This window comes from Artemia sp. Qi Xiang Cuo, chromosome 12 (genome assembly GCF_049724085.1).
Source record: "Artemia sp. Qi Xiang Cuo chromosome 12, ASM4972408v1, whole genome shotgun sequence".
Classification (NCBI taxonomy): Eukaryota; Metazoa; Arthropoda; class Branchiopoda; order Anostraca; family Artemiidae; genus Artemia; species Artemia sp. Qi Xiang Cuo.
In genome coordinates, this window is record NC_142805.1 from 50,577,680 (window position 1) to 50,602,336 (window position 24,657).

The 24,657-nt window shown below is 36.3% G+C and overlaps 4 protein-coding genes across 4 annotated transcripts in view; 1 reads left to right on the forward strand and 3 right to left on the reverse strand.

The window, feature by feature from the left end:
• LOC148946230 (uncharacterized) overlaps window positions 1–2,882 on the forward strand; it is a 309,809-nt gene extending 306,927 nt beyond the window's left edge. Inside the window, exon 71 of the mRNA XM_089097640.1 lies at window positions 2,579–2,882. Coding sequence (XP_088953766.1) covers window positions 2,579–2,775 — 197 coding nt within the window. The 3' untranslated portion in view covers window positions 2,776–2,882. The remainder of the gene's footprint in view (window positions 1–2,578) is intronic.
• A 1,270-nt stretch (window positions 2,883–4,152) lies between these two features.
• LOC148946232 (uncharacterized) lies at window positions 4,153–5,118 on the reverse strand. Its single transcript, XM_089097641.1, has one exon. The coding sequence runs from the start codon at window positions 5,116–5,118 to the stop codon at window positions 4,153–4,155; it is 966 nt and encodes a 321-aa protein (XP_088953767.1).
• Window positions 5,119–5,163: 45 nt separating this feature from the next.
• Window positions 5,164–7,251, reverse strand: LOC148946233 (uncharacterized). The gene is made up of 2 exons (XM_089097642.1): window positions 5,880–7,251; window positions 5,164–5,732 (listed from the first exon to the last, which is right to left on the reverse strand). The coding sequence occupies exons 1-2, from the start codon at window positions 7,249–7,251 to the stop codon at window positions 5,164–5,166; spliced, it is 1,941 nt and encodes a 646-aa protein (XP_088953768.1).
• A 9,697-nt stretch (window positions 7,252–16,948) lies between these two features.
• Window positions 16,949–24,657, reverse strand: part of LOC148946234 (uncharacterized) — a 97,386-nt gene continuing 89,677 nt past the window's right edge. The window contains exon 5 of the mRNA XM_089097880.1: window positions 16,949–18,190. Within this exon, the coding sequence (XP_088954006.1) occupies window positions 18,026–18,190 (165 nt within the window). The 3' untranslated portion in view covers window positions 16,949–18,025. The remainder of the gene's footprint in view (window positions 18,191–24,657) is intronic.

The following is a 24,657-nucleotide window of genomic DNA, read 5'->3' on the forward strand; positions in this document are numbered from 1 at the left end:
GGTTGTAGGTTATGACCTGGGGGCACATAAAGTTTATATAGAAAGTTGTTATAGAAATATCAAAAAGGGCTCATTTGATTGGAAATTAAAATTGCCCTTTTTAATAGTCGAAAGTGAGTGGAGAGTAATTACCCCCCCCCTTATGCCCACCCTTTCCTCATAAAGAGTCAATCAAAGTTTAGAGATAGCCGTTTTGTTCAACGTAGTTGAAAGTTCTGGAAATTATGTATTTAAGGATGACAAACCCCCCAGAGCCCCAAGGGCAAAGGTTTTAAGTTCTGCCGTGGGGGCATATAGGATTTTTATAGATAGAGTTGTTGTAAAACTTCATTAGGGGCTCATTCAATTGGAAATTGAGAGGGATAGTGCCCTTTGTAATATTCGAAAGTGATTGGAGGGTAACTAACCTCCCTCTCACGCCCACAATTCCTCCAAACACATCCAATCAAAATTTTCAGATAGCTATTTTGTTCAACGTAGTAGAAAGTTATGTAAATTAGGTCTTTGAGAATGACCCCCCCCCCCAGCACTCAGGGCAAGTTGTAAGTTATGCCCTGGGGGCATACAAGATTTTTATGGAAAGTTTTGTCGTAGAAACTTCAAAAGGGCTCATTCGATTGGAAATCGAAAGGGCTAGGGCCATTTTTAATAGTTGAAAGTGATTGGAAGGCTTGACATTTTTACAGTAAAGATAGAAGAGGGTATAATGTATTATTTTTTGTTGTTGTTGTTGTTTAGACCAGGGCACTTTGTATTGAAGGAGTTGTCGTGGGAACTTCGAAAAGAGCTCATTTGATGGAAAATAGGAAGGGCTGATGCCCTTTTTAATAGTCAAAAGTGATTTGAGGGCAACTAATTCTCCTTCTACTCCAACCCGCCCACGCCAAACCTCCCATTTCTGCTCTTAAAATTTAACCAAATTAAAATAGCGTAAGTATATCTATGCTTTTAAAGAAAGTAAACATATTTTTTTGCGAATGGTATCGTTTTCCATTTTAGGTCAACTAGAGGAGGTATGAAACTAAATTAAACAGTACTATTTATGTCCAGATTTTTAAAAAGGTGTATGTTGTTAAAAATTGCTGAAAATTTTTCTCCAGCATACAAATAGCAGGCAAAACTATAAAGTCTTAAAAAACGAAAAGATTTAAAATACTATTTTATTTTGCCTTGAAAAGACTATATGTCAATATAAAATGAACAGAAATTAATTTAAAAAACCTTTTTCCACAAAACAAGTTTTTCAAAGAAAAGTAAAGAACTCCATTAAACAAAAAATGAGCAAAAATAAAATCAAATAATCTATCAAGCGTGAAACTACCAAAAATCAGCACGATAAATAAATGAAACCCAAAACGAACAGAAATTACAAAAATTAACCGAGTCAAACTCAAAACGTGCAGAAATTAACATAAGTTGGGCGCAAAACCCCTATGCCTTCCCAAGGCCAGAACAAAATTTGCACTTTACTGAAAAAATATAAATGAATGTGCATTGTCAGTTTAATATACATATACTGATATTTAGTAATCAAAATGTTAATATTATTTGATTTATTAAAGTTATAAAAGTATTTCAGCGGACACTACTATTCAACGTAGTATTGCTCTTGTAAGCATTATTCTGGTAAAAAAAACATGAAAATACTGGTGCCATTGATGTAGACGGACAAATTAGCAGAAACATTTTGCCAAAAATGCAAAAAGATTGTATATCATACAAATAAATAAAAGAGTTTGTCTTTTCGGCTGTCTTTACAGTGATTGCCGTATAAATCCGGAATATGTCAATTAAAAAAAAATAACACAGCAAAATCAAAAAAAGACATAAATGTAACTCATAACAAGCACACAACAGCCGAAGGCCTGAGCAGCTAACCGTAGCAAGCAAAGCAAGTTGAGGGAGGTGAAGTAATGCAGTATTTGTAAGGGCTGATTTTGGTTATGTCTAGGCTATATTTGTGACGGCCAAAAGCCCGAACAAATGAATGGAGGTGACAAATGCTAGCCAATCTGGCTTTTTTGCTAGTATATAATTATACTCTCGGTGGGATTACCTCTTGCTTACTTGTGGAGCTTTCAGTTACATTTAGACAGATTTGCTTAACAAATGTACTATTATTAACAAATGTTCAAATGTAAATGTACTATTACAGTTGACAAAATGTAAATTTTTCTTTTACTATATAGGATAGTATTATTAATCATGGAGTCATATAGGGGACAAAAGGGAGGGATTGGACTACTATATTCTCTTTCTTAGTTAAACCTGTTAAACTACATATGAATTGCCTGAAAATTACTTTAAAAGTAAGCAAATTCGGAATCGATAGGAGGTAGAGTGTTTGTTCTTTCAAATTATTTGCTATGCCAAATTTTTTTGGCTGTTCGAAACGGTTCATTAGTTGCAGTTTCCAAAAATATCTCTATTTGGTAATTTTTACAGTGTAAGCTATGTAAATAATATTTGATGTGAGTGCTGCTAAGTGGAGGAAACCTAAATGGCTTGTTACCTTGTCAGCGTTAGTGGAGTATTGTTTTCTCAAATTAATCTGACATGACCCTATATTATTTTTCAGGGTATCATGAGGGTGAACCAGTTGATGACCTAGAACATGATGCCCCCTCGGTTAGTTTCTCTACAGAAACTCTCTCTAGTTGGATGAAAGAAGCGAACATGGATGCTGATATTAAATTTTACGCTCGCAGCGCCCTTTTACAAAGAGACGAATACTTTTTCCGCATATGGATTTATGCGAATCAGTTGTTTAAGTGAAATGATATTTTCTATCTAGTCAGGCTAGTCAGTGCCTTTTATTCTTATTCGTGTATATATAGTTATCGTTTTGGCTTTTGTTGATGAATAAAGATTTACGAGAACGACTCCAAATTCTTAGTAACTAAAAGAACCGTTTCACTTGCTATTTTTCTTTGATCTAATCATCATTTTAAGTATACTTTGCACTAAAATTTTTGTTTTCTTTGAACTATTGCCTACATATTTGGATATCAAGAGATTGTGTATCCTTTTTTGATTATATCAAGAGCTTAAATCATGCTTACGTAATCGCCTATATAACTTTCTTGATTTTGTCCCTTATTGATAGTTTTGTAGCTTTGCAGTACCAAATAGTAATAAAAATATAGGTAAAATAAAATCTTGCAAATAAATTGGGTGCAATAAAGCAGATCTAGAACGTGTTCTATAAAAATCTACTCTTTTGAAGTATTTATAGTTTGCTGTCTGTCGCCTAAGAAACTGTTGATTATTATATGAGGATCCCCGAAGTCAGTATGAATAAGTCCACCCATTGGCGTAGGAAGGGGGTGCGGGAAGGGGACCTCCCCGGAAGGCCATCCCTGGAGGGGTGACAAAAATTGGAGGGGAGCCCTGGAGGGGTGACTTATGATTGATTAGGGCCCGCCGTGTAAAAAGTGGAGTAGTAAAGTAGCAATGCTACTTGGCAGTTTTAAAATTTTGGTGGGAGATTTTGTCTGAAAATACCTTTTTTACATATAAAAATAATTTTTATCAAAGAAAAGCTGTCAAAACACAAGTTGTGCTCCGCCGTGCAAAAAGAGGGGTAGCATAGAGCAATGCTACTTAGCTGTGTTAATGGCTTAGTAAATTATGTTGTTATTTTCTGTCCTATATTAACATTGCTTCAATTGTACCCGAATTTTGGGGGATCTCCCCAAAAATTTGTCTGCTCAAACATATTGATTTCACAAAAATACCCTTTTGTTCAGGGTTACTAACTCTAGTAATTTAGCACTAGTGATAATCCACCCCTAGTAACTATAATTTTCACTTAACTTCACATAATTTTTTCACCATTTTCCAATGTTTTGGTTTCAATTATCTACTAGCCTACATGTCAAAAATCAGAGAAAGATCATTGAATTAATTATTTTTCTTCCTATGCTAGTAAAAGCATAATGTTTATAAGACTATATCATTTCATCAAAGATTATCTTGTGACTCATGGTAAAGAATTTCATTTGAACACGTTTATGCTCAGTATAATTATGACATCGATGCAAAGAGAGTTGTTTTAGACAGCTGGACCGTGAGTTTTAATTTTGTTTTCTTTTGCTATTCTGTTTAATTTTCAAAGGTCTGAAAATGTAAGAGAGTTACTTACTTACTTACTTAAGTCCCATCCGTCCTCGAAGGTCGTTTTGGGTCCTCTTCATTCACTATGTTATTGATTTGGCGTCTGTATGAGCATCTATCTTCAGTCAGGCGTAGAAGTTGCGGCAGGTTGAGTGTAGAGAAGTTGTCTTTCCATCTCTTAGGGGGCCGACCTCTGGGGCGAGAACCATGCACGCGACCATCGAAGACTATTTTCGGCAGACGAGAATTTTCCATACGCTGGATGTGGCCTAGCCACCTAAGTTGTTGCAGTTTTATTTTATCAAGTATGGTGTGTTTGATCTTGAGGCTTTCAAACAACCTAATATTAGAGATCCTGTCCAGGTACGTAATGCCAGCAATACGGCGGAGTGACTTTGTTTCAAATGCAGCTAGGCGACGTTGGTCATCTGTTTTGAGGTTCCATGATTCACAGTCGTACATGGCAATGGGGATAATCAGTGTGTTAAAGAGTCTTGTTTTCAGCAGTGTCGACAAATTCTTGTTCTTCCAGATCGGCATCAAGGCTTTAAAGATAGAGTTTGTAAGCGCCAGGCGCCTCTTAATATCTTTCGAGTGGTTTTTATCGGACGTTATAAGGCTACCAAGATAGGTGAAATCTGCGACCCATTCTATGTTGTCACCACCGAGCTGGAGGCTTAAGGTTTCTTGGTTTACCGACTTTCGTGAGCAGAGCATGGCTTTCGTCTTTGAGAAATTGATGGTCATTCTATAGGAGCTGGTGGTTGATTGGATGTTGTCGGCCTGGGACTGAGGATCCCCGAGATTCTCAGATACTTGGTCTATGTCATCTGCATAAGCTAATTTATCAATCGATACTCCCCAAATTTGGACACTTGAATAGTTGTTGAGTATTGAGAAGAAAGCGGTAAAGAACGAGTTAAACAATTCCGTTAAAAGCAAGCAACCTTGCAGGGCACCAGTCAATGTTTCATAGCTATTGAAAAGGCCTCCTCCCGTCATGATGAGGCTTCTGGATTTTGAGTGCATATCTCTGATCAACCAAGCTTAGTTCTGTGGTATACCAAAATGGAGAAGAATTTGCCATAGACCTTCTCTCCATATGAGGTCGAAAGCCTGCTTAAAGTCAATGAAAAGGTGGAAAATACTACGTCCGAGTTCAAGATATTTTTCCATAATCTGACGTACCGTAAATATCTGATCAATCGTTGAACTGTTTGGGTGGAAACCGGCCTGATATTCTGGAATCACAGTTGAAGATATAGCTCTTATACGCTCCAGCATTACTCTAGTGAGTATTTCAGCTGCGTGGCTCGTAAGGCTTATAGGTCTGTAGTTATCACAGACTGCTTTTGAGCCTTTCTTATGGATTGGAACTATCGTGGCTTCACACCATGAGGAGGGGAAGTGACCTTCTTCCCAAGCAGCAGTAGCAATTTTTAGGTATAGGTCAACAAGGGGATCGCAATTTACTTTTAGTAATTCCGGTTGGATTCCATCTGAGCCTGCAACTTTGTTTGTCCTTAAACCCTTGATAGCCGATTCTATCTCAGATCGAAGTTGGAGTGGGCTTGGATCTGCGGCGATTGCGGGGAAGCTGTTAAGCCCCGTTTGGTCTGGGAGGATCGTTGAGTTTAATTTGCTCTCAAAGTGTTCTTTCCATCTGATTCGGATCCCATCTGTAGTTTGGATCTGGTTAAGATCTTCATCGAGGAGGGTAGCCTACAGGCTTTCAGTCCCTTTCTTTTGGCTAGTTCACTCACTCGCCTGTACATGAAGTGAGTCACCTTTCTTGAATGCCATTTTGCATTGCTCACATTGTTCCCTTATATAGGAGCGGTGAGCACGGCGAGTGGCTTTCTCTACCACACGTTTCAATCGTTTGTACATATCCCGACTTTCTCTATCTAGTTTGTTAGTGTGGTTGCGTTTTTCCTCACATAGTGAGATTATCTCATCCGTGATACAAAGTTTATGGTCCGCCTTTTGGACTCCCAGGGTCGATTGGGCGACATCGCATATAACCTGCGAACTACTCTTCACAAGATTGTCGATGTCATCTTTTGATAGAGTTAGCGGGGATGTAGAGAGTAGTTCAGAAATTCTTTCGGAAAGAGTAGCGGTGTAATTTTGTCGAGTAGTTTGGTCTTTTAAGAGGTCTACTCTGAATCTGGGAGGCTTTCTGGAGAGTTTCGCGGCCGCTTTTAGACGCATTTTAAAGGAAGTCATAACAAGCGAGTGGTTGCTATCGAAGTCGCCGCCAGCCAAAGTGACTGTGTTTGTGATGGAAGATTTCCAGCGTCTAGATACGAGGAAATAATCTATTAGATTCTGAGTCCTTCCATCTGGGGATGTCCAGGCTGTTTTACGTCGGGCTCTGTGTTTGAAGAATGTGTTAGTGATAACAAGATCACTATCTAGGCAAAATTCCATTAGGCGCTCACCTCTCTTGTTCAGCTGGCCATGGCCAAATTTGCCCATCACGTCCTCGTTGCCAGATAGGTCGTCACCGACAATGGCGTTGAAGTCCCCGATGACAAAGACTATATCTTTTTTTGGTACGGAGTCCACTAGACACTGAAGTTGGAGATAAAATTTTTCGGATTCTTCATCATCTCTACTAGAGTCGGGTGCATATACTTGGATGATTGTAAGATTCGCTGGTGAGCCTTTCAGGCGGATCATGATCAAACGTTCTGAGATGGGTGTTGCAGCGATTAGTGATCTCCTAGCCTTACTGGAGAGTAAGAAGCCTACTCCCTGCCGGTGTTTTCCATCAGTACGTCCTGATAGTACAAGAGTAGCTTCATCAAGTTTTTCTTCGCCGGTGACTGGGAGGTGGGTTTCGGATAGACCGACTACGTCCCAATTGTAACGGTTTATCTCTCTCAGGAGGAGTTCCTTTTTTCCTTGTTTTGCAAGCGTTCTGATATTAAGGGTACCAATTGATAAAGTCAATTTAAGTGATATAATGGCCTCCAGGGATGGAGTTGTCAAAGTTGAGGTATTCGCGCGATTAGCGGTCGTCGTATCGTCGGCTGCCCTGGACGCGGTAGATCTAAACGCATGGCCTTCGTCGGTTTCCCCGGACGCGGTAGCACAGGTTCTCACATTAATTTGTTTGCTAATTATCATCATAAAAGTGAAAAAAGGGGTTTCTTGGCTGCCGTCAGGACAGCGGCAAGCGACTCCTCTCTGTCCCTAGCAGGGGCCGACTATATCTCCTACCGATAATGCGCCCTTATGGCATCCTGCATCACCAACAATTTACCCATTGCTGGGGGAGTGGATTGTGACTGGCGGGACGTGTCCATGCGCTGGTGGGCCCATCCCAGAGCACATCAGAGGGGCCATCCTCCTCCTCCACCTGTATTTATGTCCCCCAGGTGAGGGTGTTCCAGTTATATTTCAAGACCCCCAGAGACTGGGTCCCCACTTGGTCCGCGCCTCCTGGTACCTACGCAGGGATGGGGAGGGGATTTCATGATAAATTTGGAGATATTTTCATTATCGAGCTATAAATTAGATGAACATACCACTCGAGACCTTTTTTATGCTCTTTCAAAATATAACCGTCGTTTTACTAAGAAATTACATGGACCCTTTAAGATGATACTTCATTCTCTCATTTTCTACAATTTAGTTGGAGCCTTATTTTCTTTTACTCTATGTTTTGGGCATAATATATTAATCCTAAAAACATAATAATTGAATGCGTGATAGATTAAAAGGTACTTATGTATTATACCGCCAACACTCAAGTTTACGCTGTGTAAAACTCGAGAACCAACCGGTTTTATCTGTCACTATTAAGAAACAATTATCTTAGGCTTAGTGGAAATCAAGTGGCTGGTGACAGAATACGTTGGAATTATATAATTTGGGCTATATATTTGCACATTAATCAGGGGGAGGGCTGGGGGTTAGGTTAGTTTAGGTCAGGCCTCCACCCCACCCTTAATGTGCAAATATATGGCCCAAATACGTTTCTAAAGTATTATATTTTCATCATATTTTGGTATTTTTCATTAACCTAACATCACTTCTTGAGTGTTGGTGGTATAATACATAAGTACCGATTAAAGCAATTGATGTTTTTGCCAGGAATCTTCACCATTTAAAAATTTGTAGAATTTTGCTTTATATGTAAAAATTAAGTTCTTTTCATTTTTACTTGCGAATTTTATACTGCAATTAACCTTCTATCTTCAAATGTATTCCCCTCCTCCTCCCCCCTCACAATTGCTATTCTGATGCCCTCTCCCGTGCAAAATTTTTGGCGGGCATCGAGGCACCATGCTTGATTGAGGGGTTCAACTGCAGTCTAGGATCTTTTTACGGTCTAGGAAAGTTGTTATATGAAGTGAATGAAATTTTACGAAATAGATATTATGCTCAAATTAGAGCATTGGAAATTTTTCTAAACACCTAGGCCTACCTCCATAACTTCTAATGCTTGAGCAATTATTAACCCTGTATGAAGGCTAATCCTGAGACAAAAACAATAGAATTAAAAAAAATCTAAGTTTGGCTATCTCTGAGTTTGCAGAATACAAAATTAGAAAGAAGATATTCTGAATGAAAACATGGGTTTTAAATACAGTAGATTTTGTTAAATTCGTACAGATAATATATATATATATATATATATATATATATATATATATATATATATATATATATATATATATATATATATATATATATATATATATATATATATATATATATATATATATATATATATATATATATATATATATATATATATATATATATATATATATCATTCAATCACCTGGGTGTTTGAAGTCAAAGTACAAAAAAAACATTGATAGGCCTATAGTAAAATACGAGAACTAGAGCTATTCTTGTATTTCCTCTTAAAACTTTTATAATAAAAACACCTACCGTAGAAAGGGGTAACTTTGAACGTTAGGGGTAACTTTGAACAAAATCAGTAACAAACATTAAGCGCTCTCTATCGCACGACGGTGGAATGGCTCGTTCGAACTTATTGCTAGATTATTGCTTGATGGCGTCTGAATCAGTTGGTAGTTCTTGAAATCAGCATCTGACAAAATCTTATCTTGTTAATTGCAAAAGAATTTGAGCAGTTCAAAAATGTGAAAAAGTGCTAAAAGTAAGTTACCCTTTTTTACTTAGATAAGCTAAACTACGACTTTCATTTTGACGTTTTTCTATAGCTGAGGAGCCGAATGGTTAGGTTTTCAGGTAAAATCTCTTCCTAATTCCATAGGTTCAATATGGCGGCAGTGTTCAATGTTTCCCGCAAGTATTTTGTTTTTTCGGGGTAACTTTGAACATTTGTTCAAAGTTATCCTTGTCTTTCTACAATATGGATTTCAATGTTCTGTGCTGGCCAATTGCTAAAATTTGCGTTGAATTGGTGTAATGATAATTTATTTTTAACCCACTTTTAAGCAAAGCAAGTGGATTAAATTACACTAAAAGAGTTTGCTCTGCTATTCAGACCTTTAGGAAACCCTTGCGAATCTATTGATCCCAGGAAAACGCAAATCAAGTTCAGCTGTTAAACTTGGTTTTAACTACTGATTACATTCTGGGCCACTTCCTAATTTTTTCAGGTCTACTTTTGTTTCTTCTTTGATGGAAGTCCGTTAGCAATCAATGGGAGTGGTGGGGTAGATCTCATCTACCAAAATTGAAGTTTCTGTATTACCTTGCTCTAATAGAGCTTTCATGAACAATTTGAAAGAGTCGTCTTTCACAGTTTGCTGAGCAAAGACGGCTGACAATTGTAGATAAAAATTGGTGGGATTTTCCCCGTCTCTTTTGGAAAAACCTAGAATTGTAAAATTATTTGAGTTGTACATATTATTCCTTTGAAAATTTTGGTTTTATTTCCTTCTCGTTTCATCGTTGCCAAATACCCCTCCAGAATAATGAATGAAACAAAGGGAGCAATATCCCTAATGATATGTGGAAATGCAGAAGGCGAACTGCTTCCACCATTCGTGTGCAATTAAGGTGAGGACATGTTTAGCTCATGGCGTAAAGGAGGCCCTGAAAGAGCTCGGTATGCTGTATCTAAGTCCGGATGGTTTGAGAGCGAAGTTTTTGAAGAGTGGTTTATGTCGCTGGCACTCCCTCATCTGAAGAAGAGAGCAGGAGTGAAAGTTTTGTTGGGTGACAACCTGTCTTCCCACTCTTCTGCCAAAGTGTTGAAAGTCTGCAAAGTTACTCCCCCCAAACACTACAGATATACTGCAACCAATGGACGTTGCTTTTTTCGCTCCAATGAAAAGAGCATGGGGGAAAATTCTTGATGATTACAAAATGGACAACCTAAACGAAACTGCGGTAAGAAAAGACGAATTCCCCCAGCTTTTAAAGCTACTCCTGGAAATTCTAGCCCCAATTGGAAAAGCAAATCTTAAAAATAGCTTTGCCAAGTGCTTTTCACGCTCTAGAGTCCTTCAGAACCACCCACTTTCGGCCCAGCATACTCCGCACGAGGTTGCGAACAACATCAGCAAAGTTTTATTGGATGTGCTGCAAGCCTACAGATTTAAAAAATCTGTGAGGAACGTCACACGCGAACGTCTTAGCGTCGCACCAGGAAAAGTATTGGAGACGCAGAGGATTCAAGTCATTCAAGTTGCGAGCCCGACACGACTGACGTCCCAACAGGATGCGAGAGCGAGTCTGAAATGGAAGTTGATGAGTCGGCAAGCGCTGGGCTCTCTACGGGGCAGTAGCCACAACGGGTTCAAACTACCCACCAACAACCTCCGTGGATGGACGTTGGTTCATTGCAAATTTCTTCATGGGCCGTATTTACAAGTATTTTGCAGTTTTGGAGGTAGATGCTCCTTCCTCTTACGGCTCGCTAAACGTGATCTGCCAGCGAAAAAACAAGAATGGATCCTTCTATTTTCCCAGTGTGAATGACTCAGCATCAATCCATCCTGACCGGGTACAGGGAGATCTTCCAGCCCCCCGACTCACTCACGGCGCAAAATTTGTATTTTATCATGACTTTGGTCAGATGATACTGCACTAATCTGCCTTTTTGTTTTAGAAGTAATGCTTTTCTCCCATTAAACGAGTTTTTTTTTTTTTACTGGCAGTCTTACGCCAGAAGAACCCATCCACAGTTCAAAGTTACCTGCTGAAGCGTTTAAGTTTTCTAGGTTAAACATCCCTTGTGGTAACTTCGAACAGGATTTTTAGATAGATGTGGCTCTAATAACATGAGGACCAGCAGTTTGAGAAAGTTGCCCTTCGGTGTAAAATGACGTATTCCCCAAACGCCAAAAATAGTTCTGAGTAAATACTAGTTTAAAGAAAAATATCGCAAAAAAACCTCAATTTTTCACGATTTTTAGTTCAAAGTTACCCCGTTCCACATTACCCATCTTAGCCTTGCTTAATGTAAGCCACGGATTAAAATGGTGTTGTTTGATACTGTAATAATAATGTTAATATGTATAAAAAAAATTTATTTCACTTAAATTTATGTAAGTTATTTACATTAAAATCTTTACATATCAATGTTATACAGCACGCAGTTTACTTTTCCTTTCACTCCTTAATTTAAACACTAAAATAGTTTTTGTTATTGTTTGTTTTCACTATAAAAAAATGTGACTCAACAATGTTTAAATGTTTGTTGGGTGGGGGGGGGGGGGTGGCAAGTTGAAGCTCCACCCCGTGTGTCATAAGACCTTGTTACGCCACTGAGTCCACCTTTTACATGTTTTTAGGTTTACTGTCGAAGCCTTTGATTGACTCTTTCCTTTGCACCATATATTTTATTATATTCTGCTGAAATAAAAAGAAAAAACTACACAAAATCTTTCTCGTAGGCATACTCTAATACAAATTGATGGTTTTAGAAACCAATTTGACCAAAGGTCTATTTCTGCTATTGTAAAAAAAAAAATTAAGAGTTTTACCAATAGCTGTGTTTTCAAGGCCAAACACACAATTTTTAGTAACATTTGCTTGCACAGTTTTAAGAATTTAAAGCCTTGTTAAAAAAAATTTTTGATTGGTTTTGAGAACAAGACTCATAAAACCAAAGAAGTAAAATTACAAATCTCTAAAGAAAATTAAAAATGTGGATGAATTTTGTCTTCTTTTGTTTTATTGTATTTTTGTACCTTTATAACTTGGAAATGATGTTTATTTATTCCTCAGTTATTTGAAGGTCTCATTTTTATATATACTGGCTAATTAACAAGTTTTGCGAATTTATATTACCAAATTTTCGTTAGTTCAAAATTCCGTCTCCTCGAGTTAAGTCCATCTCCGTCTCCGTGATTCGTCTCCACGAGTCGTTTGTAATAATTTGGATGGTAGTAACAACTTGAAGTTCAGATTGAAATGAAAACAGCAACAGGGCAACAAAAACTAACACCAAATGTAAAACCACGAGATAAGTAATACGTATTGTCAAAACAACCAGTCAATCTTCTTTTTGAATCATCTATTTTTTTAGCTCCATCTAATTGAGCTTTGAACGATTCGTCAATATGCCTTGATGTAGAGAGATAAAAAAGGACGCAGAAATTCTAATAATAATAATGTTTATCTTATAATATTACAAGACACATAGAATAATGTTATGTTTATAATATTATTCAATTAATGTGTCAAATTTCACATTGTTTCAAGACACAAAATTCTTACAGAAGAAAAAAAAAACCTTAATGGATTCGAAACCTTTAGATTCTGATCAAAGTCGTTATTTTCAGTTGCTATATTGGAAATAAAAATATGCTTCACTGAAACGTAAAAAAATTAGCTGATAGTCCTGAAAATTTCTTCATCCGATACTTAGCAGGGCACTAAAACTAGTACTCTTGACTGGATAGAACTAACAGGCCAATGTCTTGCTAATAAGCTACATTGATCTTACTTCTCTAATTTAAAGAAGTACCAGGGTCGCTGCATCACTGGAGTCAGATGTAGAGCCAAATGGCTGAGAACACTGACAGATCTAGGAGGGCCCTGGACCTCCCCCCAATATTTTTTCTGGCGTCCTCTTTCCCTGTTTTTTCTTTTTTTTCATTCTATTTTTAGAATAAATTTGCCAATTCGGTCAATTATTTCAAAGAAATTGCCATTTTTTGAGTTATTGATTAAATAAAACCAGTCGGTAAAAGAAAGTTGCAAAAACTTACTACATAACTACATCTTTCTACAATTTTCAAGATGAAAATTGGAGATAAGTTTTAAATTTAGTGATTTTTTTGAAGATTTTAGTGGTTTTATTGGTCTGGTGGCAACTCTGAATAGAGCCCACGCAAACTCTATCAGCAGAATATCAAGGCCACTGTCCTTCTTTATCATTTTACTTTGCAGTAGTAAGGATCAAGTTTAGACATTAAGGATAGTTGTAAATGTTACAATGCTTAATCATAATACATATTTTTAATACTAAACATATAATCAGCTTTATCGGTCACAACCAAAGATTAAAAGCTTATCGTATTAATTTGAAGGTGTAGATAAAAGAGCGTAGCGCCAAAAACGTTTATGGTGAGGAATTGTTTGCCTTCGACTACGCTATTTAAAAAGGTAAATTATCGTTATTATACAGGTTTACTGTTTAATTGCTTTTGAAACGGCATTGACATGATAAAAATTTTTTATTATCAAATAGTTCGTGGTAACCAACAGTAAGTAAGGAGCGACCCGGCTCAATAGTAACAAAAAATCTAAAAAAAAATTAAATTTTATCCCAATAGATATATCAAAAGAATTGAGTTATTAGGCTTATTCCAAATATATATGTTTCATTAAGTTTAATCTTACCCATCAAAGGCTACGAGCTTGAGAAAACTAGCCCGATTCTCGAAATAAGGGGAAAACAACCTCTAAAACTCGAAGAATCTTAATGAAAAACACCGTTAGATTCAGCTTATCAGAGAACTCTACTATAGAGGTTTCAAGCTCCTATCTGCAAACGTGTGGAATTTATTTTTTTTTGTCAGAAAAAAGATCAAAGAAGTGTGTTTATTTGTTGTTTTTTTTTCAGGGGAGATCGTATCGACCCAGCGGTCCTAAAATATTGGGAGAGGTCCCATTCGGACGAAAATTAAAAGTTTTAGTGCCCTTTTTAAGTGACCAAAAAGATTGGAGGGCAACTAAGCCCCCTCTCATGCCCCTTTTTTCTCAAAATCGTTCGAATCAAAATTTGAAATAGCCATTTTGTTCAGAATAGGTAACAGACCGAACAACTATGCCTCTGGAGATAACATGATCCCCAGAGCCCCTGGCGAAAGGTCTTTAAGTTATAAAATGTGCCCTTTGTTTACGTATACAATTTGTTATTAGGAAGCATGGATACATTTTTCAGGGGGAGGGGACAAATTTTCTACTTGGGGGATTTTCCACGGGGAGCATTTTCCATAGGGGGGAGTTTCCGGGGGGTGAATTATCCAGGGAATATTTTACACTGGGGAATTTGCCAGAATTCCCATATGAAATTCTTCTTATGTCTTGCATTCTCTTTGTTGACTCAATGGTACACGTGGAGATGTTAAGGGTGATTGACCAGGGTATATTTTCACCATGATTGAATTATATAGAGGATATATGCGTTGGGAGGTGGAGTTTTCCGTGAAGATGGAGCCAGATTTCCCGGCATTATTTAAAAATGATCAAAAATTAAATAGAAAACAAGTTTTTTCAACTGAAAGTAAGGAGCAACATTAAGACCTAAAACGAACATAAATTTTTACGTATATGAGGGGGTTGCCCCCTCCTCAACACCTCGCTCTTTACGCTAAAGTTTGAATTTTGCCCCAATTTCTTAAGAGCAACTCCTGAAACCCAAGGTTCGTTTAATTAGAACAATAATAAGCTTTTTAAAAGTACTAAAAAGCTTTAGCGGGAAGAGCGAAGCGTTGAGGAGGGGGCAACCCCTGTCACATACATAATAATTTCTGTTTGTTTCAAATTTTAATGTTGCTCCTTACTATCAGTTAAAAAACTTTTTTTATTTAATTATTTAGAAGAAACGGTTTTCTTCAACATCATTCGTTGAACATCATGAATTAAGGTTAATAGACCAGATTATAGAGGAAAAATACTAATAATCTTTATAGTCGAAAAGAAAAAAAACAACCAAAAACAACCAAACCAAAATCTGAGCTGAAAAAGCATTGTGTTTGAGTTTCCCAAAGCCATACTTGATACCTTTAAAACTAATCTAATTTGTCTTAGATCAGTCTTTTTGTTACAATGGAACAAAATAAATGAAGCAAATTAAATCGTTATATATATATATATATATAAATATATATATATATATATATATATATATATATATATATATATATATATATATATATATATATATATATATATATATATATATATATATATATATATATATATATATATATATATATATATATATATATATATATATATATATATATATATATATATATATATATATATATATATATATATATATATATATGAATCGTAGAAATATCCGACTCCAGTGTTTTGTGAAAGAGTTTAGGTAAACGGCAATTCTATTTTCCCTTTGAAAATGATCAGCCATGTTCTTTTCCTTTTATATACAACACTTGTTTGTTGTTGCTTCGTTTTTCTCCGTCTTTCGTCGGCCACATAGCTTATTCTACTTTTGTTATTACCCTGATCTGTTACTGCGCTTATAACAAACCTGTTGCAACAGTAAGTTGCCCGGAGTGATAGCTCAGTTGATAACACTCTTTCCTCTCACTCTGTTAAAGTTTCAGCTTCGGTTACCTTCCATGAAATCCTTTAAAATTTTGGGTCTTTATCTTTAAACATCATTCCAAATTAATCCGGGGCGTCATCTATTCTAAACTTAACACGTAGTTGCTGCTTGCTGGCTCTATAGTAAAACTCATCTAAGAGTAATGTGGGGCTCCCACGGCGTCAATAAGGTTAATAAAGCTGTCTGCAAAGTTAATAAACCGTTTTCTTCGCATAGCTTTGTTGACTTTATTGCTGTTGGAAAAACGTTAAACTTTATTTAACTTTTCAACACAGTCCACTAAGTTCAGCCAATCGGAGAAAACTTGTGGAAAATCTCAAATAAACCACACACAAATTTTTTCCTACTTGTATAATAGTGTATACTTGTTTAAATATTTTGCTTGGTAAAAGATAACGGTTTGACAAAAAAAAAAAAACTTTCATTTATTATCAAAAAGAAAAGATTGTTTCACAGTTCCATTTCTGATTATTTCAGTTATTTTCTATGAAAAACTGCTTTAAAGTGATAAAGGCAAAATTCTTGTGTAAGTGGGACAAACTTTTTGTTCCACAAGTCTATGAAGAATTTATTAGCTTTATTGACGTCGTGGGAGCACCTCGCATAAAAGTTTTTTTTTGTATCCGGAGGTCATGCTCATCTCAATCAAACCACAGTTTCATAGATTATAGTTTCATTTTTATAGATAGGCTTGGTTTGTCTTTTGTCTACATTTACTCCTTAAGATACCTTTAGAGCTTTGATTCTTCAGCATTATTCACGTTTTTGAAAAAAGCTTTGGATTTATTGTTATTGGAAACTTTAACCTTTAGTAATGACAGCACAATCAATCCATAAACATAAAAAACTGTCTTATATTGGGTTTTCAATCTCTTTTTCATTGGATCTAGTTCTTGAAAATATAATTGAAGTGCCAAGAAAGACACTGAAGTGACCTTCCTTGAAATTTGAATTTTCGCCGTAGAGTATATTCTGAGCAGTAGATTTTTTTTGTCCCTCCTGTGAGCTTAAGCTTCATCTACGGTCAATGACCATAAATGCTGAAAAAACAAGCAATTCATTCACACGAGCATTTTATTTTAATGAACTAACATACAATGTTGTAAAAAATAATACACTAAAGCCAACATTCTATTGGCTGATTTTAAGTAGCATTCTATCTTATTGATTACTGCTCTTTGTTATGATCAACTTTACAACGTAAGAGAAAAAGTATGGCTCAGCGATGAACAAGAAAGCACATAAAAAAAGATGCAAAAGCAAAAATGTAAATAAAGGAAATAAAGAAGAGAGATAAGAAGAATAAAAGCAATAGAGGAGGAGGGGGAGGCTTTGGGCCGTGTCCCTGGCTGGAATCTCAAACCTTTTCTACGAAATATTTTATATTTCAGTATAAGTCACCTATTTTCTACTGTTTTATAAGTTGGTAACTCCCCAAAAAAATTTCTTTATGCATGGTGTCTGAAACACTGACCTAGTTTACCGTATGGCATACCCGGATTAAGGTCATTCCTCCCTGCGCTGTACTTTTGTTTGAAGGTGCCCTGAAATATTGTGTTGGGATGCGAAATAAATCGTCTCCAATCCTCCCAAAACAGAATAAGACATTTTTTTATGTATTTTTTTAGCGATCTTCTGACAGTCTTGGCTGTTAATCAGTAGATAAAACATGATATATCCAACGGAAAATATCAGTATTTTTTTAAAAGGTAGTGGTTGAAGCCGCCCCCCCCCTCCCTTGCATACGTGCATGGTGCATACCTACAGTAACACTAACATTAAAAGAGAAATATGGTTAATATAAACAAAATTAGTGCTAAAATAGTTCAAAAATATAGTTGTTCTAAAAACTATTGACCCTATTCTCAAAGAAAAGGTCAACCCTCTCTATCTATGATATAAACTATTTCTAAGCAAAACTAAATTTAATGGATAGATTAGTACGAACATTCCACATAATATCCCATTAATATTCCAGAAGATAGATTAATTACATATATAAAGGTTTAATATGACTGATAAAAAATAACAGTAAAGTATAAGGTTAGATTTTATAAATTTTCTTTTAGTTTATTTTTATCAAACCCACAGGAAGTTGTAATTTCCGGGTCTGGGCGTCAATGGGGCCAAACAATTGGTCTAAGTATAATTTTGACTGACTGAACTCATTCTTTGTATTCCATGGTGGTTGGTTTGGCTTGAAGGAGCAACTAACGTAGGAGCTGTGTATTGATGACTGAGATCTTCCGCTGTAACGTTTGAATCCATCGGTGATAGCGTCATTGCAACGCCTGCTTGGATGGGCTGTGGGAAAGTATTTTTTAGTAGTCTCTGTTATGTTTTAATAAGTAAATTAATAACGCTACAACTGCTCAATCCTCTATTTGAAATCTAGGAAGTTCATTATTCAGCTAGTGAAACTAAACCAAACTTAGACGAAATATTTCGTGACGCTAAAATAAAAGAAAAGGGGCTCGTATGTCAAATTAATACGAATTCATTTAGCTGAAATGCTGAAAATTCAGCTAAATGCTGAAAAATTCAGCTAAAACTAAGTCAAGTTTAGTCAGGTACATATTATAGTTCTTATATAGAATATAAATTTTGTATGTATCGAATGTTTCAGATATATATTTTCTAACTTAGTTTTTTTTTTTTTAAAAGAGAAACGAAAACACCAATATCAACTAAAGAAGTTACTACATCTTTTTCCACAGCCGGAGAACGATTAAAAGTATAATATAAGTACTTACTACTGCTACTAAAAACTAACCCCAGCACCAAGCCACCTGAGGCCAACACAGCTACGCACACTCCTCCATCCCAATATATTCAAAGCCTCCCTCCTTACACTCTTCCAAGGGGTTCCCATTTCCCTTAAATTTGTTAGTACCTGTCACTATATATAGGCTTTCTATAAACATCAAACTCAAAACATTTGTCATTCAGGTGTATCAGGACATCAAGGAAAGAAGACTCTGATTAACCTTCATTTCCTTAATAAATCTAAATTTTAAACATATGGAATTAAGCAAACCAAAATTTTTTTTTAGCGATTCTTCCCCATGCTCCCACAAAAAAAAATTTCAGTTTTAGGAACAACCCCAAAACTGCAGAAAAAAAGTGCTCATGAAGTACGAAGAGCTTACTGATCTAACAGTAAACGATGAAATCACAGATCAGCTTTATAAAAGGCTTTATCCACGGTAGTAGAGAGCTATCTTATACTCGTGTCACGCACCCCTGCTGCCACCTACAACTTTTTTGCACCCCAAATATGGGCATAGAGTCATTAGGGAGAACACGTGGTTAATGGGGTCAATGATCTAAATTTCACAACAACAACAACGACTTTGACATTCGCTGAGAGCGTGCACTTACAACAACATCGACCTTGGAACACCTGTGCTGTCGACCTCAATTCACCTATCGTGAATCATTAATTCCCCTTAGAAACAACAAATTAATTTCCCTTTCTTGACAGATCAATCAATCAATGACATCATCTGTCAGACTTTAAAAATTTTCGCCTAGAAACATTTCTCCAGGAATAGATCCAAGTCATTAATGTCTTTGCCTCGGAAACAACTCTTTTGGTCGAACTCCAAAAGATATTAATAACCAAAGGCCATGGAAACAATTAGGCAAGAAACATCTTAGCGATGAATTGTTTTAGCGCTGGAATCAGGTTTCCTATTAATTTGAAATGCGTTAGCACAGAGATGCCAATAACAATGGAACACGCTGAATTTACGTTTAGGGATAATTTGGGCGAAACCGTTTTAGACAGGTTATGGAACTATTTCGGCGAAACAGATAGAGACATTTTAAAAGAAGATTTTTGAAGAGATTTTAGAAGAGAATTTAAAGGTGAAACTCTGTGGTCGTTATAATACACAAGTTTCATTTGAACAGTGTTGTGAGGTCCTCTAACCCGACCCCAAAGGGTTCCAATCCTCCTACCCCAACCCCGAAGGAAGCCCCCGTTCCTCAAAGCCCCTCAAACTCCCAAAGGCCCTCCACCGGTCCCCCAAAGGCCCACCCAGACCCCCAAAGGCCATCCCCAGGCCCCAAATGTCCCCCAGGCCCCCAACTGCCCCCCCGGACACTCAAAGGTCCCCCAAGCTCCCAAAGGGCCACCGGCGCCCCCAAAGGCCCACCCCAGACCCTCAACCGCCATCCCCGGGCCCCCCAACGTCCCATCGAGTTCCCAAAAGACCAACAGGGTCCCAAAGGCCCTCCACCGGTCCCCAAATGTCCCCCAGGCACCCAACTGGCCCCCCGGACCCCCAAAGAACCTCCCCCGGCCCCCAAAGGTCCACCGGGCTCCCAAAGGACCAATCAGTCCTCAAGTGCCCCCCAGACCTCCAAAGGCCCTCCCTGTGCCCCAAAGGCCCTCCACCGATCCCCAAATGTCCCCCAGGCACCCAAAGGCCCTCCCGGCGCCCCAAACGCCCACCCAGACCCCCAAATGCCATGCCCGGCCCCCCCAAAGGCCCATCGAGTTCCCAAAAGACCAACAGGGTCCCAAAGGCCCTCCACCGGTCCCCAAATGTCCCCAGGCTCCCAACTGGCCCCCCCGACCCCCCCCCGGCCCCCCCCGGCCCCCCAAGGTCCACCGGGCTCCCAAAGGACCAATCGGTCCTCAAGTGCCCCCCAGACCCCCCAAGAGCCTCCCTGGGCCCCCAAGGCCCGCCCCCGGGCCCCCACTGGCCCCCCGGCCCCCCAAGGCCCTCCCCGCGCCCCCAAGGCCCCCCCAGACCCCCAAATGCCATCGCCGGACCCCAAAGCCCATCCCAGTAGTGTTAGGTTGTGGTTTACCTTGTCACAGTTATATTTTATTGATTTTTCAAAGTTCATTCTGAATTTCTTTCGTTGAAATGCAAGAGTTGGAATATTTCAGTAGCGTTCGGTTGTGGTTTACCTTGTCACAGTTACATTTTCTTGATTTTTCAAAGTTCATTCTGAATTTCTTTCATTGAAATGAAAGAGTTGGAATATTTCAGTTGAGTTTGTTTGTGGTTTAACTTGTCACAGTTACATTTTATTTATTTTTGATATTTCATTTTTAATTAATTTAGTTTTCATGAATTAGTTTTTATATTTAAGTATTGTTTGGTCGTGGTTTACCTTGTCAGAGTTACATTTTCTTGATTTTTCAAAGTTCATTTTGAATTTATTTTGTTGAAGTGCAAGAGTTGGAATATTTCAGTAGCGTTATGTTGTGGATTACCTTGTCACAGATACATTTTCATGATTTTTTAAAGTTCATTTTTAATTTCATTAGTTGAAATTCAAGAGTTGGAATATTTCAGTAGTGTTTGGTTGTGGTTTACATTGTCACAGTTACATTTTCTTGATTTTTCAAAGATCATTTTGAATTTCATTTGTTGAAATGCAAGAGTTGGACTATTTCAGTAGTGTTTGGTTGTGGTTTACCTTGTCACAGTTAAATTTTTTTGATTTTTCAAAGTTCATTTTGAATTTCTTTCGTTGAAAAGCAACAGTTGGAATATTTCAGTAGTGTTTGGTTGTGGTTTACTTTGTCACAGTTACATTTTTTTGATTTTTCAAAGTTCATTTTAATTTGTTTCGTTGAAATGAAAGAGTTGGAATATTTAAGTAGCGTTAGTGTGTGGTTTACATTGTAAAATTTAACTTTTCTTGATTTTTAAAAGTTCATTTTGAATTTACTTTGTTGAAATGCAAGAGTTGGAATATTTCAGTAGTGTTTGGCTGTGGTTTAACTTGTCACAGTTACATTTTCTTGATTTTTCAAAGTTTATTTGAATTTCTTTCATTGAGCTTCAAGAGTTTGTATATTTCAGGAGTGTGTGATGGTGGTTTACCTTGTCATAGTTACATTTTCTTGATTTTTCGAAGTTCATTTTGAATTTCTTTCATTGAAATGCAAGAATTGGAATATTTCAGTAGGGTTTTGTCGTGGTTTACCTTGTCACAGTTACATTTTCGTGATTTTTCAAAGTTCATTTTGAATTTCTTTCGTTGAAATGCAAGAGTTGGACTATTTCAGTAGTGTTTGCTTATGGTTTACCTTTTCACAGTTACATATTCATGATTTTTCAAAGCTCATTTTGAATTTATTTCGTTGAAATGCAAGAGTTGGAATATTTCAGTAGTGTTTGGTTTTGGTTTAACGAGTCACAGTTACATTTTCATGATTTTTCAAAGCTCATTTTGAATTTCTTTCGTTGAAATGCAAGAGTTGGACTATTTCAGTAGTGTTTGGTTGTGGTTTACCTTGTCACAGTTACATTTTCATGATTTTTCAAAGTTCATTTGAATTTCTTTCATTTAAATTCAAGAGTTGTAATATTTAAGTTGTTTTTGGTTGTTGTTTACCTTGTCACAGTTACATTTTACTTATTTTTCAAAGTTGATTTTAAATTTCTTTCTTTGAAATGCAAGAGTTTGACTATTTCAGCAGTGCTTGGCTATGGTTTACCTTGTAAAAGTTACTTTTTCCTGATTTTTCCAGGATCATTTTGAATTTCTATCCTTGAAATTCACAAGTTGGACTATTTCATTGGTGTTTGGTTACTGTTTAAAATGGCACAGTTACATTTTCAAGATAGTTATATTTTCAGTTTGACTTTCATTATGTTCAGTTATAGACTTGTACTATTTCAGTGGTGCTTGCTTATGGTTTACCTTGTCACAGTTACATTTTATTGATTATTCAAAGTTCATTCTGAATTTCTTTCGTTGAAATGCAAGAGTTGGAATATTTCAGTAGTGTTTGGTTGTTGTTTACCTTGTCACAGTTACATTTTCTTGATTTTTCAAAGTTCATTTTGAATTTCTTTCGTTGAAATGCAAGAGTTGGAATATTTCAGTTGTGTTTGGTTGTGGCTTACCTTGTCACAGTTACATTTTCTTGATTTTTTAAAGTTCATTTTGAATTTCTTTCGTTGAAATGAAAGAGTTGGAATATTTCAGAAGTGTTTGTTTGTGGTTTACCTTGTCACAGGTACATGTTCTTTATTTTTCAAAGTTCATTTCGAATTTTTTTCGTTGAAATGCAAGAGCTGGAATATTTCAGTAGTGTTTGGTCATGGTTTACCTTCTCACAGTTACATTTTCTTGATTTTTCAAAGTTCATTTTGAATTTCTTTTGTTGAAATGCAAGAGTTGGAATATTTCAGTAGAGTTCGGTTGTGGTTTAACTTGTCACAGTTACATTTTCTTGATTTTTCAAAGTTCATTTTGAATTTCTTTTGTTGAAATGCAAGAGTTGGAATATTTCAGTAGTGTTTGGCCGTGGATTACATTGTCACAGTTACATTTTCTTGATTTTTCAAAGTTGTTTTTGAATTTCTTTAGTTGAAATGCAAGAGTTGGACTATTTCAGAAGTGTCTGGTTGTGGTTTACCTTGTCACAGTTACAATTTCAAAATTTTTCAAAGCTTATTTTGAATTTCTTTCATTGAAATTTAACATATTTAATATTTCAGTAGTGTTTGGTTGTGGTTTACCATGACACAGTTAAATTTTATTGATTTTTCAAATTTTATTTTGAATTTCTTTTGTTGAAATGTAAGAGTTGGACTATTTCAGTAGCGTTTGATCGTGGTATACCTTGTCACAGGTACATTTTCTTGTTTTTCCAAAGTTCATTTTGAATTTCTTTCTTTGAAATGCAAGAGTTGGAATATTTCAGTAGTGTTTGGTCGTGGTTTACATTGTCACAGTTAGATTTTCATGATTTTTCAAAGTTCATTTTGAGAATCTTTCGTTGAAAAGCAAGAGTTGGAATATTTCAGTAGTGTTTGCTTATGTTTTACCTTGTCACAGTTACATTTTCTTGATTTTTCAAAGTTCATTTGAATTTCTTTCATGGAAATGTAAGAGTTGGAATATTTCAGTAGTGTTTACTTATGGTTTACCTTGTCACAGTTACATTTTATTTATTTTTCAAAGTTCATTTCGAATTTCTTTCGTTGAAGTGCAAGAGTTGGAATATTTCAGTTGTGTTTGGTTATGGTTTACCTTGTCACAGTTACATTTTCCTGATTTTTCAAAGTTCATTTTGAATTTCTTTCGTTGAAGTGCAAGAGTTCGACTATTTCAGTAGTGTTTGGTTGTGGTTTACCTTGTCACAGTTACATTTTCTTGATTTTTCAAAGTTCATTTTGAATTTCTTTCCTTGAAAAGCAAGAGTTGGAATATTTCAGTAGTGTTTGGTTGTGGTTTACCTTGTCACAGTTACATTTTCTTTGATTTTTCAAAGTTCATTTTGAATTGCTTTCGTTGAAATGCAAGATATGGAATAATTCAGTAGTGTTTGGTTATGGTTTATCTTGTCACAGTTACATTTTCTTGATTTTTCAAAGTTCATTTTGAATTTCTTTCGTTGAAATGCAAGAGTTGGAATATTTCAGTAGTGTTTGGTTGTGGTTTACATTGTCACAGTTAAATTTTCATTATTTTTCAAATTTCATTTTTAATTTATTTCTTTGTAATTAAAGAGTTTGAATATTTAAGTAGGTTTTTGTTGTTGTTTACATTGTAAAAGTTAAATTTTATTGATTCTTCAATGTTCATTTTGAATTTCTTTCGTTGAAGTGCAAGAGTTGGACTATTTCAGTAGTGTTTGGTTGTGGTTTACCTTGTCACAGTTACATTTTCTTGATTTTTCAAAGTTCATTTTGAATTTCTTTCGTTGAAATGCAAGAGTTGGAATATTTCAGTAGTGTTTGGTTATGGTTTACCTTGTCACAGTTACATTTTCTTGATTTTAGCAATACGCT

Bases quoted from the DNA above. Each gene is read 5' to 3' on its own strand.
- LOC148946233 (XM_089097642.1), bottom strand. From the start codon at position 7,251: ATGATAATTAGCAAACAAATTAATGTGAGAACCTGTGCTACCGCGTCC. The intron at 5,733-5,879 runs GTGAGTGAACTA...CGATCCTCCCAG, and splicing joins CTCACTTCATGTACAGGCGA to ACCAAACGGGGCTTAACAGC.
- LOC148946232 (XM_089097641.1), bottom strand. From the start codon at position 5,118: ATGACGGGAGGAGGCCTTTTCAATAGCTATGAAACATTGACTGGTGCC.